We start from the raw sequence: 13,470 nt of genomic DNA on the forward strand, positions 1-13,470 counted from the left end.
TTCTTCGTTCGATATTAAATAGTATTACAAAATTCTGATTTTGAGAAATATTAAAAATTACACATTACAATATCTATGACTCTCGCCTTCTTTCATGCAATTTCATTATTTGTTTTAATTTACAGATCAGCAAGCATATCATAGGTCTTCTGATCCTGTTTTAGCAGATGTGTGATAAACTCTTCTGCTTTTTCTTTAAACTCTGATGGAGTAGAACAGAGAACTTCATCCAGCAGTGCAATGCTACTCCAGGTTTGCTTATAATATTTATCACTCACCATAGCAACTTTTTTGTTGAGTTCTTCATCTTTTCTCTGTTCTTCGAGTGACCATCTTGAAAATTCAATTTTAAGATCGGCAGTTTCAGACCAGTGGTAGAAGCTTTTGCTTTCCATTTAGAAAGAGTGTTAGTGTTTTTGGACCGTTTGTTTTAGGGTGAATGGTTTTTTTTTTTAAAATGAAGTGTTGATGTTTTAAAGTAAACTAATCATGATCCTTTATAGTGTGTAAAATGTTTGATAGGATAAATGAACAGATGTACTAATATGATAACCTTTTTTGAAGGTTTAAATTTTGTTCTTTGGTTTTCTAGATATTTAATTTTACTTGCTTTCCCATGATAGGGTAAATGAACAGACATCTCCTATATACACGTTTTCCCATTAAATAATTAAATGTACATGGTTTTTAAATATAAATTTTTATTTAATGGTTGCATTTAAATCTGACCTTTGGGCTGTTACATGTTCTATATAATACCATTGCCAATTCAAATATTGTTTCATTATACCTAGATTCATTCACTGAAAGCCGAAGATCAACTGTTATTGTTTTGCCTTAGTTCTTATAAATACATTAAAATGGAGTCATATTCTGACGATTTCAAGCAACACTTTATTAAACAAATCGAAGACCAAGTTTTGGCTGATAGGTCTACTCTTCAAGAGTTGAAGAGGTGTTTTAACGGACTGCAACTTGGTCTGCTGACAAGAGACCAGGTTTCGAGAGACCTGAGGGCGATGCCGACTACTTCCGTTCGTGACCTGTGTGTTGCGAGTAATATTGAGTGTGGAGATAGAGACCTGGAGTTCATGAGAAAGATCACTGACATACATCGAGAAGTTCAGTGCTCCATGGAGTTGAAGTTAAAGTTTCTTGATTCTTACTATTAGAGTTTAAGTGTCTGATTAGTTTTCTTTTTTATATGTAATTGTTACTTTTTTAATACTTTATATAGATGATCGTATTAATTTTTCTTATCACAGTTTATTTTTACTTCTTTTTATGAGTTTGAAGATAAAGAGACAGTGTTCCATTGTCGATAATTAGAAAATGTTTTATCTGAATTTTTTAAGGTTGTTGTTTGTTACCATTTTCTCTATAGATATAACTTTTTCATGCCCTAATTATCCAAATCCATTAACATTTTCCTGTGTTTCATCCAAATTTTTGCTGGCTTAACTGCTCTAATTCAGGTATACAGATCATCCATGAAGATTCGTTCATTTATGTTTGATTTAACATTGCAGTTTATGTTTGATTTAACATTTTAGACTTTTAGATTTAACACTGTGTAATCTTTATTTATTTTTCTCCTTTAACAATTTTCGAAGCCAAAGAGTTTCAACAAACCCGGGTAACTTTTTCCTCAATTTGGATTATGTTAAGATTGTTTGGTAGTTGTATATATTCTAGGGCTAAAGTCGAAAGCTCCATTAGTGGCAATAACACTCAATATGGTAGTCTTATAGACTCAAGTTTATATCTTTTAATATATGTTCGTTTATTTAATAACATATTTTGATAACAAACGAAGGTGAACACGAAAGTAATTTTATAGCCCTGAGATTGGAATATGACGTATAACGGGCAAGAAAGTAATTTTATGAAACCATGTTGAAGTAAAATGAGAAAACTAACCGTGTAGTCATTTAAGAGTGTTTTTCCAGCATTTTCTGTGATCTCAATGATCTTATGGTAGTGCCCACCCTTTAGTTCCCTTAATTCTCCACAACATGGAACAATCATAGAATCAAGATTTTCACGTGCATCATGGTCCAGTTGTAATGAATCTGCAATTGTGTTTTTTTTAAACAAATGAAGTAAAAAAAACACAAATTTAAATCTATTTATTCATGGCAAAATTAAATACTCACGGTGAATTGAGCCCAAACAGAGTTCGATTTCCAGACCATTTGTCACGGCCTACAAAACTTGGTTGTTGAGCACAAACCTAATTGGTCTAAAATACCCCATGCAAAAACCCGTTTTGCTCGGCCAACAACACTTGCTTATTTCTATCCAACAAAAACAAATTTGGGCATTTCTTAGATAATGGTTCATCCATCACCCACCAATCCGTTCAGAAACATGTCTGAGTACCCGAACCGAGAGACGCCTTGATTAGATACCCACACTCGCAAATTCTCCATGACAGCTGCAATTATCAATACACAAGTCTATATAAATAATGAAACCATACATTAAGTGAAAAACATTGTTCCGTAATATGAAAATAACCTGTATATATGCCACGGAGATAGAATCTAAAAAGAGAATAAACAAATGACAGTGGTGTTTCTTTCATATTTAACCTGTATATATGACAATAAACACATGACATTAGATTGGATAATACTAAAAACTCAAATGAAGTTCAAAAACTCATCCATATCATAAAAATAAGATTGAAAGAACTACAAAACAGACATAAAGTACCTGAATTACTCACTCTCATTTACATCATAGTTATCAAAAGCATACAAGGTGCGCGCCTAGGCATAGAAGCACACAACCCAGTGCACCTTTTAGGCACTCAGACTCAAATTTAGATGATTTTCCGCCTAATTTTCAGCAAAAAGATGACAATAAAAACCCTAATGAAGGCTACCTTCAACCTAAATAAGCCTAGAAATCAACCTAAAACAGCCTAAAACAGTCTACAACACCTAAAAGTTAGAGTTTATACTATGCGCCTTGCTTAAAAAAGCCCTCAGAAACACACAAACAGATTCAAACTGAAACTAAGTTACAACATAGCAATGTTGAACTTCTACTCTAATCACATTGTTTTACACCATGAATGACAATATAAACAACACATTATTATCCTACTTAACCTAATCCATTCTAACAAAACCTAAAAACTCCAAAACTTCAATTTAAACATTAAAAAAATTCGCATCAAAAGAGTTACAACATACCAGTGAGTAAACAAACAATTTGAAACACAGCATAGAGTACACATTATTCTACTAACAAAACCTAAAAAAAAATCAGGTTTATCGGTTCGGTTCACAATTTGGTTTCAAAAACCATATTTGGTTTCAAATCACAGTTTATGGTTAAGATCCATACCAGAAGTCTTTACGATAGAACAACCATTAGTTGTTGGAAACATGAAGCTTTAACCTATCAAAAAGTTTGATGGTTGTTTTGGTATCCCCAATGGCCTAACTACACTTTCAAGCCATTCAATAGCTTTAAACCATCTCACAGCTACAAAAAATGAAAAAAAAATCACATAATCAACAACGTTTCTATTGTTTTGTTCGAAAGAATTTGAAGGAAAAATTTATAATTATACCTACTCCTTGGACTTTCCTTGAAGGTAGAGTAACACTAAACAATACTGTTTCAAACTTTAACGAAAACAACACTAAAGGATACCGTTTCACAATTGATTAATGACAATTAATACACCAAAATTCTGAGCGTAAGGTTATTACCAATGTTTTAAAAACCGGTTTTTAAGTCATACCGGGTTGGGCTCTAAAATGGTTCAACCGGTTGAACCGGGTTGTATCGGGCGGTTGAACCAGGTTACTAGTTAACCCTATAAATTCCATAAAATACAAATTCATTTAAAAAAACAATCTAATCTCAATTAGGATTTATGTAGCTTATCATAGTTTTATCTAAAAACAACTATTCTTATTATAAACTATTAAGCATTTTAAGAATATTTTTATTAGTTATAAACAATATTACATTGTACGAGGTGAGTAACAATTTCAACAACGATTAAATATTGGAATAGAAGACACTAGGTTAATTACCGGAAATATGGAAGATCAATATTACCTTAATATTGTATTTTATTAAAATCAAGAAATCAAATCTTAAGATAATGCAAACCGGTACAACGGGTTGAACCGGTAGAACCGGATTTACCGCCGGTACATAAGACATACCGTATTCGGGTTTTACCGGCCTTTATCGTACCAGATTCGTATCCGATATCCGGTTTAACCGGTATAACCGGCCGGTACATACCGGTATTTAAAACATTGGTTATTACTCATGTTCAAGATAACCTCTTTCGTGTTCATGTGAGCAAGAAGAGAGGAAGACACAAAGGATGTGTCAAACACAGTTCAGATGATGCAGATTTGACACTTGAACCTGTATCATCTGAACTGTGTTTGACACATCCTTTGTGTCTTCCTCTCTTCTTGCTCACATGAACACGAAAGAGGTTATCTTGAACATGAGTAATAACACACCTGTCTTCTACCTCCATCGCTAGATTTAAAGGGCAAATATGGTCAAAATCAAGAAAACACAAGATTAAGAGCAATTTGAGCTAAATATGAGTGAAAATAAATAACAAAAATAATAATAAATAAATTTTAATAATTTTTTTACCTGTTTATACATTGAGGAGATGAAGAATGAACAGGAGGAATAGGATGATGAGAATCTTGTTCATTTACAACCCTTCAATCAACACGTTGAGATGTGATCTTTTTCTTCACAACAATTCTATTTCCATCTGATTTTCCAATCATAACCGTTGAATGCTTAACATTTACAAATCTCAGTCTCTTACTGTTTCCCCACTGCAACTTATCCATAATACCTAAAGATTCAATCTTCAAGAACCATAAAAAAACATCAAGAACCAAGAACAATAATTTGGGTAACTGATTAACTACAAAGATGATGCGTATATGATATGCAAAAAAAGCCTCACTGAAACATTCATAAAAGAAATGAGATAAAGGAATGAACATACAAAAGTGATTGAAGAGGACTCAAGGAGGCAGTGCTCATAAGCGATTGTAGAAATCCTGAATTTTCATCATGCTCATAAGCTTTAGACAAGCGATTGAACAATTCTGCTACTACAAATTTTATAGAAACCCAAATTATAGATGATCTAAAGGTGGAAACCTAGAAATATGCAGGAGAAATTGAATAAAAATTAGTCATCAGAAATAATATTTAGTGTTTTGAATTTGATTGTTCATACCTTTAAGATGAAATCGAAGTTGGTGAACAGTCTTACATCAGATCCAGTCTACCTACGCAAGAGACATCAATTAGTTTGAGCAAATAGAAAGGATCTTTAAATTACCTAAATACCTAATTTCAAGACCTAAACTCTACGCAAGAGACGAGACATCAATCAGATTTAATTATCAACAATTTTCATCAGCAATTTTAAAACAGAGATCTTGTACCTGATAGAAGACAGTTGACTGCAGAGCTCTATGAAAACACTACATGTAATGAAAAACCCCAAATTAGAACCCTAATTTCTAAAATACAGCAAATTACCACAAATAAAGCTTTTAAATAAAGCAAACTTCAAAGTAAGATAAAACACCACATGCAATAAATAAATTTAAACCAAAATCAACCAAATCACAACAAAATTACAGAATCCTGAACTAAACCAATCTGGCTTTACAACTCCTCTTAATAGTTTTAATAGAATTAATAGCACACGAGAGTTTTAATAGAATTAATAAAAGTTTCAATAACAATAGATTGCAGCTATATAATACAATATTTACCGTAGGAAAGTATTGGCAGCCGAATGACTCGATTTCACTTATGCCACTGACACCATCCAGTAAATTTTCATACAAAACATCTACAACATAACCAACTAGGGGTACCACAACCAGCCCAATCACCACTGTTCGTTTCATCGTCACTGCTTTCTTCTTCGTTCTCGGGTCTTTAGCAGGCTGCACAGCAATTGCCATAGCTTTGCCTAAACAAATATCTTATATGTATCAAAAATCAAATCTTTTTTAACCTCAAATCGAAAAACATCCAAAACACGATGCAGATTCAATAAACTTATGATTGGTTTAGCAATCGTTGCACAGAAGATCTAAAATCACCAATTTTATAATCAATACACAATCTCTCTTTCTCTCGCTCTCTCCCTCTCACACACACTTGCAACACATACAAACATATGTAAAATCGAAAACAGAGTTAACCCTAAAACCAACAACCGCAACAACGCAACCACATATAATCAGTAATCATACCTGAAGTCGTCAGTTGAACCCCTTGGCTGTAAGCGTAGATGACTGCTCCGCCATCAAATTTAGGGTTAATTATTGTAAACCCTAAATTAAAATAGGTGTGAAATCCTTCCACAAGGTGGCAGCTGGAGGAAACCAAGAGAGTGAAATCGAACTGATGATGATGCGGATCTTCAATAACGATGACAGAGAGGATTACCCTTATGACATGAAAAGCTGTCAAAGTAGTTGAGACATGAGGGTAAAATGGTCAATATTATGTGCAAATCACCTCCCATTAACAATAGACTTTAAACGACCCCAGATATTGATCAGTTTTAAGTAAAAGGGCTGAAATTGCCATCTATACATATACTCGATACAGATCAAATACCTGCAACTTGTCCATCAAAAACATGAAGATCAGCAGATAACGTTACATTCATTTTTGTAACAGCAGCGGGTTTTTCAATTCCTGGTGGGATAAAATGGTCAATATAAGTTTAATAAATCGTCAGTTATAAAAAGCATTTACTGAAATAGCATATAGAAAAAGTTATAGATGGTTTACCACCTTCATCATTTACTGTTGCAGTTACTCTTCCCTCAAAGCTATGGCTTGAAACCCTAGGCGTCTTCTTCGATGATTCAGCAACCATCTCTCTTTCTTGCTTCTCCTTTCTTTCTTTATCTCACACACACACAAAAACACAACAATAACAAAATCAGTAGACAAATCATGAAACTGATACATAAAGTTACAAATTCAAACTTACAAAGTTACAAATTCAAAGATCAAACACATCTAATACATAATCAGTAGACAAATCACAATCTTCGAAGCTTTTCAATCAAATATATCTCATACAACATCAGAAAAAGGAAATTTCTCAGATCAAACTTTAACGTGACTTAACCAAAACATAAAATTTGATACAGAAAGTTACAGATTCAAAATCAAACAGTTCTAGCACATAATCATCATTCAATAGTTGAGTGAATAAATTACTTACTTGTAAATCAGAAACCCTAAAATCAGAACCTTCCTTGAGAGACTACTTTAAAGGTGAAATTACTCGTTCAATATTCCATCATCTTGGAGGAGAGAATCGAAAGTACAATCGTGAATCAAGTATCGTCTTGGAGAAGAGAATCGAAAGAACAATCGTGAATCTGAATCAATATTCCATCGTCTTGGAGGAGAGAATCGAAAGAACAATCGTGAATCTGAATCAATATTCCATCGTCTTGGAGGAGAGAATCGAAGTTGTTGAATCGATATTCCATCTCTCGTCTTGGATGAGAGAATCGACGTTGATGGAGGTGGTATTCAGAGGCGCGAAAGAGAGCAGAGATTTAGGTTGGAGAGAGAGCTGAGATTTAGGTTTGAATTTTGAAATAAATGACGCGGTGGGAGAGAGTAGAGATTTAGGTTTTGAATTTTGAAAATTTTATTTATGTATTATTAATATTAAATAAAATGTTATTTATGACATCAGCAAAACCTATGTGGCATAGCTGAGAAGTTGACACGTAGTCATTTCTATGTCATCATCTAAGTTCCCTTAATAGATAGTATAGATGTGTGTAATTTTAGAGTTAAATGCTTGGTTGGTCCCTGTGGTTTGCGAAAATTGCAGACTTGGTCCCAGTGGTTCACTAATTACACACGTGGTCCTAATAGTTGTAATTTTTGCACTCGGGTGGTCCTTAACGCTAACCTATGTTAAGTTTATCAGTTAAGTTCATGTGAAATGACGAGATTACCCTTAACTAAAAAACATAAATACCAAATAAAATCATCATCCTCATCTTCTTCACTGTGAGTCCCACCCCCTTCTTCCCCATATCACCATCATCTCTACCCAGATCTCTCTCTTCTCAAAAATTATGAAAAAGTATTGTCACCACTTCACAGCCGCTCAACGTCAACTTCCGGAAAAAAGCCAGCTGCCGAAAAACGACAGTGAAACAACACACAAATTACACGACTCTATTTCATAATCTCTCGCCAGTATAACCCACCGGAAAACCCAAACCCAAACTCCAAAGTCGCCGGAAACAACCCACCCTAACCCCAAATCGAAAGCCTTTAGTCAAAATAAATAACAAAAAAGGTGGTTTGCTCGTTTACCTCACAGATCGGAACAACGAGCGGCGTTCAGCCCCCGACGGAGGTACAGGATGGCAGATTCGAGTGGTATTACGGAGGCGGTTGCCCTTTTGTGACGGTGGCGTTGTGGTTGTACAGATTGTGACGGTGGCTTTGTGGTGGGTGGTTGTTCTGTGGGATGATTTTTATACCTAGGTATATTTTTTGTGACATGTATGCTTGAGACAATTTTGGTAAGCAGGCTTCTGTTCATTTTGCAACCTTCAAAAGCATGAACAAATGCTTTTACCGTGAGTGAACAACTTATTATCTCTTCTTGGTGATGTCTTTTTTCCGGATTAGTCTATATGACGCCTACATATGTTGCAATTAATTTGAATCAAATCGTTTACATGAATTTAGATAAGGTAGTAGCATATTAAGATTAATTGGGATCTGGATATGGGGATTGGATGGATGCAGCTGCTATTGAAGCTTTTTGGTGAAGAATAGAGAGAAAGAGGAGGAAGAAGAATACGGTGGTGGTGGAGGTGGTTGCAGGTTGTGGTGGGTTGTGAAGGTGGAGGAGGGCGGTGGTGTTAGAGGTTGAAGAAGATGAGTCTTCATTATATATTTTCTTTAATTCTTTTAATTGTTCAGGGGTAATATAGTCATTTCACACATAGTTAACTGAGAAATTTAACAGAGGTTAGGTCAGGGGACCAACCGAGTTCATTTTTGACAACTTTTAGGACCACGCGTGTAATTAGTAAACCACTAAGACCAAGTATGAAATTTTTACAAACCACATGGACCAACCAAACATTTAATTAACTCGTAATTTTATTGTACAGTATCATCCATGTTTTGTTATTATTCTCCATGTCACACCTGACACCTGCGCTGGACGTACACTGTTTCTTGGTCTAGCCCTAAATGGTAAACCACGTTTTGTTTGCTATCTTATTCACATACAAAATTAACCCAATTTTTATTCTATAAAAAGGCTGTATATATGATGATTTATTATATTTGCATTTCAGAATTAATCAATCTTCAACTTCAAGTTCATTTTAATAAATTAAAAAATCAAATGCATACTCATTTTTAAACTCACATAAAAAATTAACCCAATTTTTATTCTATAAAAAGGCTGTATATATGATGATTTATTATATTTGCAGTTCAGAATTAATCAATCTTCAACTTCAAGTTCATTTTAATAAATTAAAAAAATCAAATACATAGTCATTTTTAAATGTTATTCGTATGTTTTCTTATGCAGTTCAGAATAAATCAATCTTCAACTTCAAGTTCATTTTAATAAGTTAAAAAATCAAATACATACTCATTTTTAAACGTTATTATTATTCGTATGTTTTCTTATATGTATGATAACTTTTTGAACATGTTTATTCATTTAAAACCTCATATACCTAGGCACAAAAAAAGTCTCTCATATTGGTCGTTACCAGGTAGCGCCCACGTCTACGTGAACGACGTTTAGATGGTGTGATGGGCGTCATATACCGCCCCTAGGGGGGTTAAATGCCATGAAAAGTGGTTGGGTGTTGGTGGCTTAACGCCAGTTAAGAAGACAGTGCCGTTCCTACGTTTTCGGAGGCCCTAATCGAACTATGAAGTGGAGGCCCTTTTGCAAAATTATCATTTTGCACATATTTAGTAAGAAAACCCTCCTCCTTTATTCATTATTTTGCCAAACCTCAAATGCCTACTCCCTAAAATCCCTGTTCGCGAAACATCCTATTTACGATCCAGCTACGATCTGATCTTGCAGCTAGTTGTCAAAAGGGTATGTTTTTGCAAGAAATCACTAGCGATATTTTGTTTGACATCGACCTGATTCTGTGTTTTTCGGACTAGATACCTGGGTGATTAATGGAATCTGTTCTGTTCAAAACAAGTAAACCTATCATAATAGGTTTTCTGGGAAAAAAAAAGTCTGTTTTGTTTGATAATGCATAAAAAATATTATTTTGTAGCATTAAAATAACGTATCAAGTAAAGCTAGGAGATTTGCTATGGCTTTGTTATTGCTACTGGGTAGGAAATTTTATATTGGCTTTGTTATGCCCATATTCAATAGTTGAGCATTTGGGCTTGGAAGCTAATATTATTGAAAAGGAGGCCCAGAATCCAAAATCTTGAGGCCCTTAAAAATTGGAGGCCCTAGGCCTTTGCCTAGATCCACAAGCCCATTGGGCCGGCTCTGTAAGAAGATAATCGTTGGGTGTGGGGTCTCCAACGATTTTATATATTCTAATAAAAAAAAGTTATTATATACTCAACAAATTATAATAGTTTTACCATTGATAGAGTAATTTTGAAATATATTTCTTATGCCACACGTACATATAGTACATGAGTCAATTGACCTCATAAAGAGCATATGTTTAAAACAATGGATTTAGCCCTTTAGACCACAAGGAGAGTGGGACATGAAGGGGGGTGAGAAGCCACTTCAAGTCTTGAACACCGCCCCGCTCTTAGGCTAGACAGTATGGGGGGTCGTCCCCCACCGTCCTCGGTCCGTCGCCGCTCCAACACCGTCCCGCCCCCCAGCTTCGTCCTTGGCGTCGAGTATGGGACGATGGGGATGCTCCACAAGAAGACAAAAACTTGGTCTCTCCCTCTCTCACACACCTATACATACAATATATACATATACATTTTAGGTCCATTCCTTATTTCCATACCTCCATTCTCTTTGCCTTATCCTCACACCCATCCTACGTGGATCCTACGTGGCGGATCATCCTCCAAGGGAGGACCATCACCATACCGCATAGCCTTAGGCGTGGGGGTAAGGGCTTAGAGACCACCACCGGTGTGGGGACAAAGGGAGGTGTGGTGTCGCGATGTGGTTGGTTGTTATTGTATAGCTTTATTTTCGTTGGTTTGTTTTTATTTTAATTGTTTATTATTACTTTTTTAAACATCCCTCTCCAAGCCTTTTCCACCCGTGGTTTAGGGGTTAGAAAGGCAAAGCCCTTTTTGTTGAAATAGTAGACATGTATCATATCACGTCTCTTTAAGCCCTTTCTACTCCTAGCAGTTTTAGTCAAGCCTAATTTGCATTAACTTAGGCCAGTCGGTATGGGGGACGGCCAAGGGCCGGCGAGGCACGGCGCCGCCCCGGAACACCGCCCCCCTTGGCCCGTCCTTGTCTTCCGCGTTAACCTGCAGCCGTTCTCGACGTCCCCCTCCATCACACACATACCTATACATAAATACACATATATGTATATTTAGCCTCATCCTCCACCCCTTGATCCATCCCTTTTAGGTTTAGGCCTATCCTCGCACCCGCTTAAGTGGCGAGTGACGTGACGGCTCATCCTCCCAACACGATACCTTCCAGTCTTAAAGCCCCCACAACAATTTTTCCGTAGGTTCACTGTACTAAAAACCCATAGACTAGAATTTGTTATTAGACCAGATACCTTTTTTCCAAAGACGAACTAGATGGTCCAAGATCTTTTTAATTCACGGCAATCAACGGGTATTACACAATGCATGCATGTAGATAACGATTGTACACCGGATTTTTTACGAAAAATACTTGGAATATATATGACCCACGAATAAAATTGGTTAATATTTAAAAGATATATATTGGTTATTGCATACAAATGAGTAATTCCTGTCGCGTCCTAGCGTAGCACGCGGGTTGAACCCCTATATTTTTTTTACGTTTTCTCTTTCATATGTTATAGCAAGTTTATCGAAATGCGATACGACTAGTACAAAGTAATGCTTCTGACGCGGTTTATATTAATTTAGACGTGGGGGCGGCCAGACCGCGTCTAAAGACGTTCTCTAATACCACTAGAAGGATAAAACCACATCTGAACGTTTCAACTCCTTTTAAGACGTGTTTTCCCTAGCAGTGTGTGTAAAGAGAAGATTTCATCTGCCCATTCGCACTAATAGGCACTCGAATAGGCGATTTAAGACGTGGTTTTTGTGTTTTTAGATGCATTGATACAGAACCCCTGCCTAAAAATTAGCTCATTTTAAGAGTGGTAAAACAATTACCATCGTCTTTAAAACGTGTTTTTGCACTAGTGTACCTGCCAAATCTCTGTCGCAACACGTGAAAAAATAACTAGTTACTAACCAATGTTATATATCATAAATCATGAGAATGGATCCTGTACGTGACATAAGTCTCGTACGAAGCATACGCGAGTTTGAGAGGAGGACAGATGTCCTTGTCTTGAAGGGTAATTTAGTCATTTCTCACTTAAACAACTTTTCCCCTTAATTTTTAAGCGGCTATAACTTTTTCATACGTTTTTTTTTTTAAGTTACACCGGATTAACGAACATTTCATTATCTTTAATCCGAGCAGCATATTGTTATAGTTTTCTTAAAAAAACCTATATTCGGATAACTAAATTATATCATGAATAAAAAATTAACGTTTCGTAATTCGTTTTCATTATGGTTTTGAACCCGGTGTTTCTATCCATATTTTCTATAATTAGTTTAAGTATGTTACATCCTTGAAAAGGCTTTTCTTCTTGGCTATTAATTTTAGTACCACGATTATCACTCATTTTCTCTTTCATGTGCTCCAAAATCATATATATTTCTTCTCTTTCAGTTGTCACTCAAAATTATAAAAAATGATTAGACACGAAACCGTGTATTTTATAAATATTAATAATAATATATAAGTGAAGCAGCGGTTAAGTTGTAGATATGTATATAATCAACATCTATAAAAACAGCTATGTTTTTAAGAACTGTATAAAAAGTACTATTTACAGAATTAAAATACTTTTTCTTGATTTTTTTGGGTATTGAAACGGTCCTTTTCCTTCATTTTCTCTTTTACGTACCCCAAATATGTATATCACATCTCCATCAATCAACTCTATTTTGGCCTTAACATTCAAGGCTTTCTTTATCTATTCTTATATATCTTAAAAACTCAATGCTTAGTCACCTACCATTCTAACCTCAAACTTTGGCATACCTCACTTTTTAACCGTTTATATTTAGAAAATGTGATTTTCATCGCTTGTTATGTATTTTGTAAAATGTCACTTTAATACCTTCTTTGAGTATATATAAATATAATCT

The 13,470-nt window shown here is 35.1% G+C and overlaps 1 protein-coding gene and 1 long non-coding RNA gene across 2 annotated transcripts; both read right to left on the reverse strand.

The window, feature by feature from the left end:
• Nucleotides 1-1,926: 1,926 nt before the first annotated feature.
• Nucleotides 1,927-3,721, reverse strand: LOC110870962. The gene is made up of 5 exons (XR_002553382.2): nt 3,587-3,721; nt 3,358-3,498; nt 2,521-2,594; nt 2,157-2,437; nt 1,927-2,072 (listed from the first exon to the last, which is right to left on the reverse strand). It is a non-coding gene; the product is annotated as an uncharacterized LOC110870962 (long non-coding RNA).
• A 1,531-nt stretch (nt 3,722-5,252) lies between these two features.
• Nucleotides 5,253-8,488, reverse strand: LOC110870964. The gene is made up of 7 exons (XM_022120000.2): nt 8,401-8,488; nt 6,841-6,951; nt 6,661-6,741; nt 6,291-6,503; nt 5,802-6,004; nt 5,466-5,504; nt 5,253-5,306 (listed from the first exon to the last, which is right to left on the reverse strand). Exons 2-7 carry the CDS (start codon nt 6,923-6,925, stop codon nt 5,292-5,294), a joined length of 636 nt encoding a protein of 211 aa, XP_021975692.1. The 5' UTR covers nt 6,926-6,951; nt 8,401-8,488; the 3' UTR covers nt 5,253-5,291.
• Between the last annotated feature and the right edge of the window lie 4,982 nt (nt 8,489-13,470).

This window comes from Helianthus annuus, chromosome 8 (assembly GCF_002127325.2).
Source record: "Helianthus annuus cultivar XRQ/B chromosome 8, HanXRQr2.0-SUNRISE, whole genome shotgun sequence".
Taxonomy (NCBI): Eukaryota; Viridiplantae; Streptophyta; class Magnoliopsida; order Asterales; family Asteraceae; genus Helianthus; species Helianthus annuus.

Bases quoted from the DNA above. Each gene is read 5' to 3' on its own strand.
- LOC110870964 (XM_022120000.2), bottom strand. From the start codon at position 6,925: ATGGTTGCTGAATCATCGAAGAAGACGCCTAGGGTTTCAAGCCATAGC. The intron at 6,742-6,840 runs GTGGTAAACCAT...TTATCCCACCAG, and splicing joins TGCAACAGTAAATGATGAAG to GAATTGAAAAACCCGCTGCT. The intron at 6,005-6,290 runs GTATGATTACTG...ATATTTGTTTAG, and splicing joins GGTTCAACTGACGACTTCAG to GCAAAGCTATGGCAATTGCT.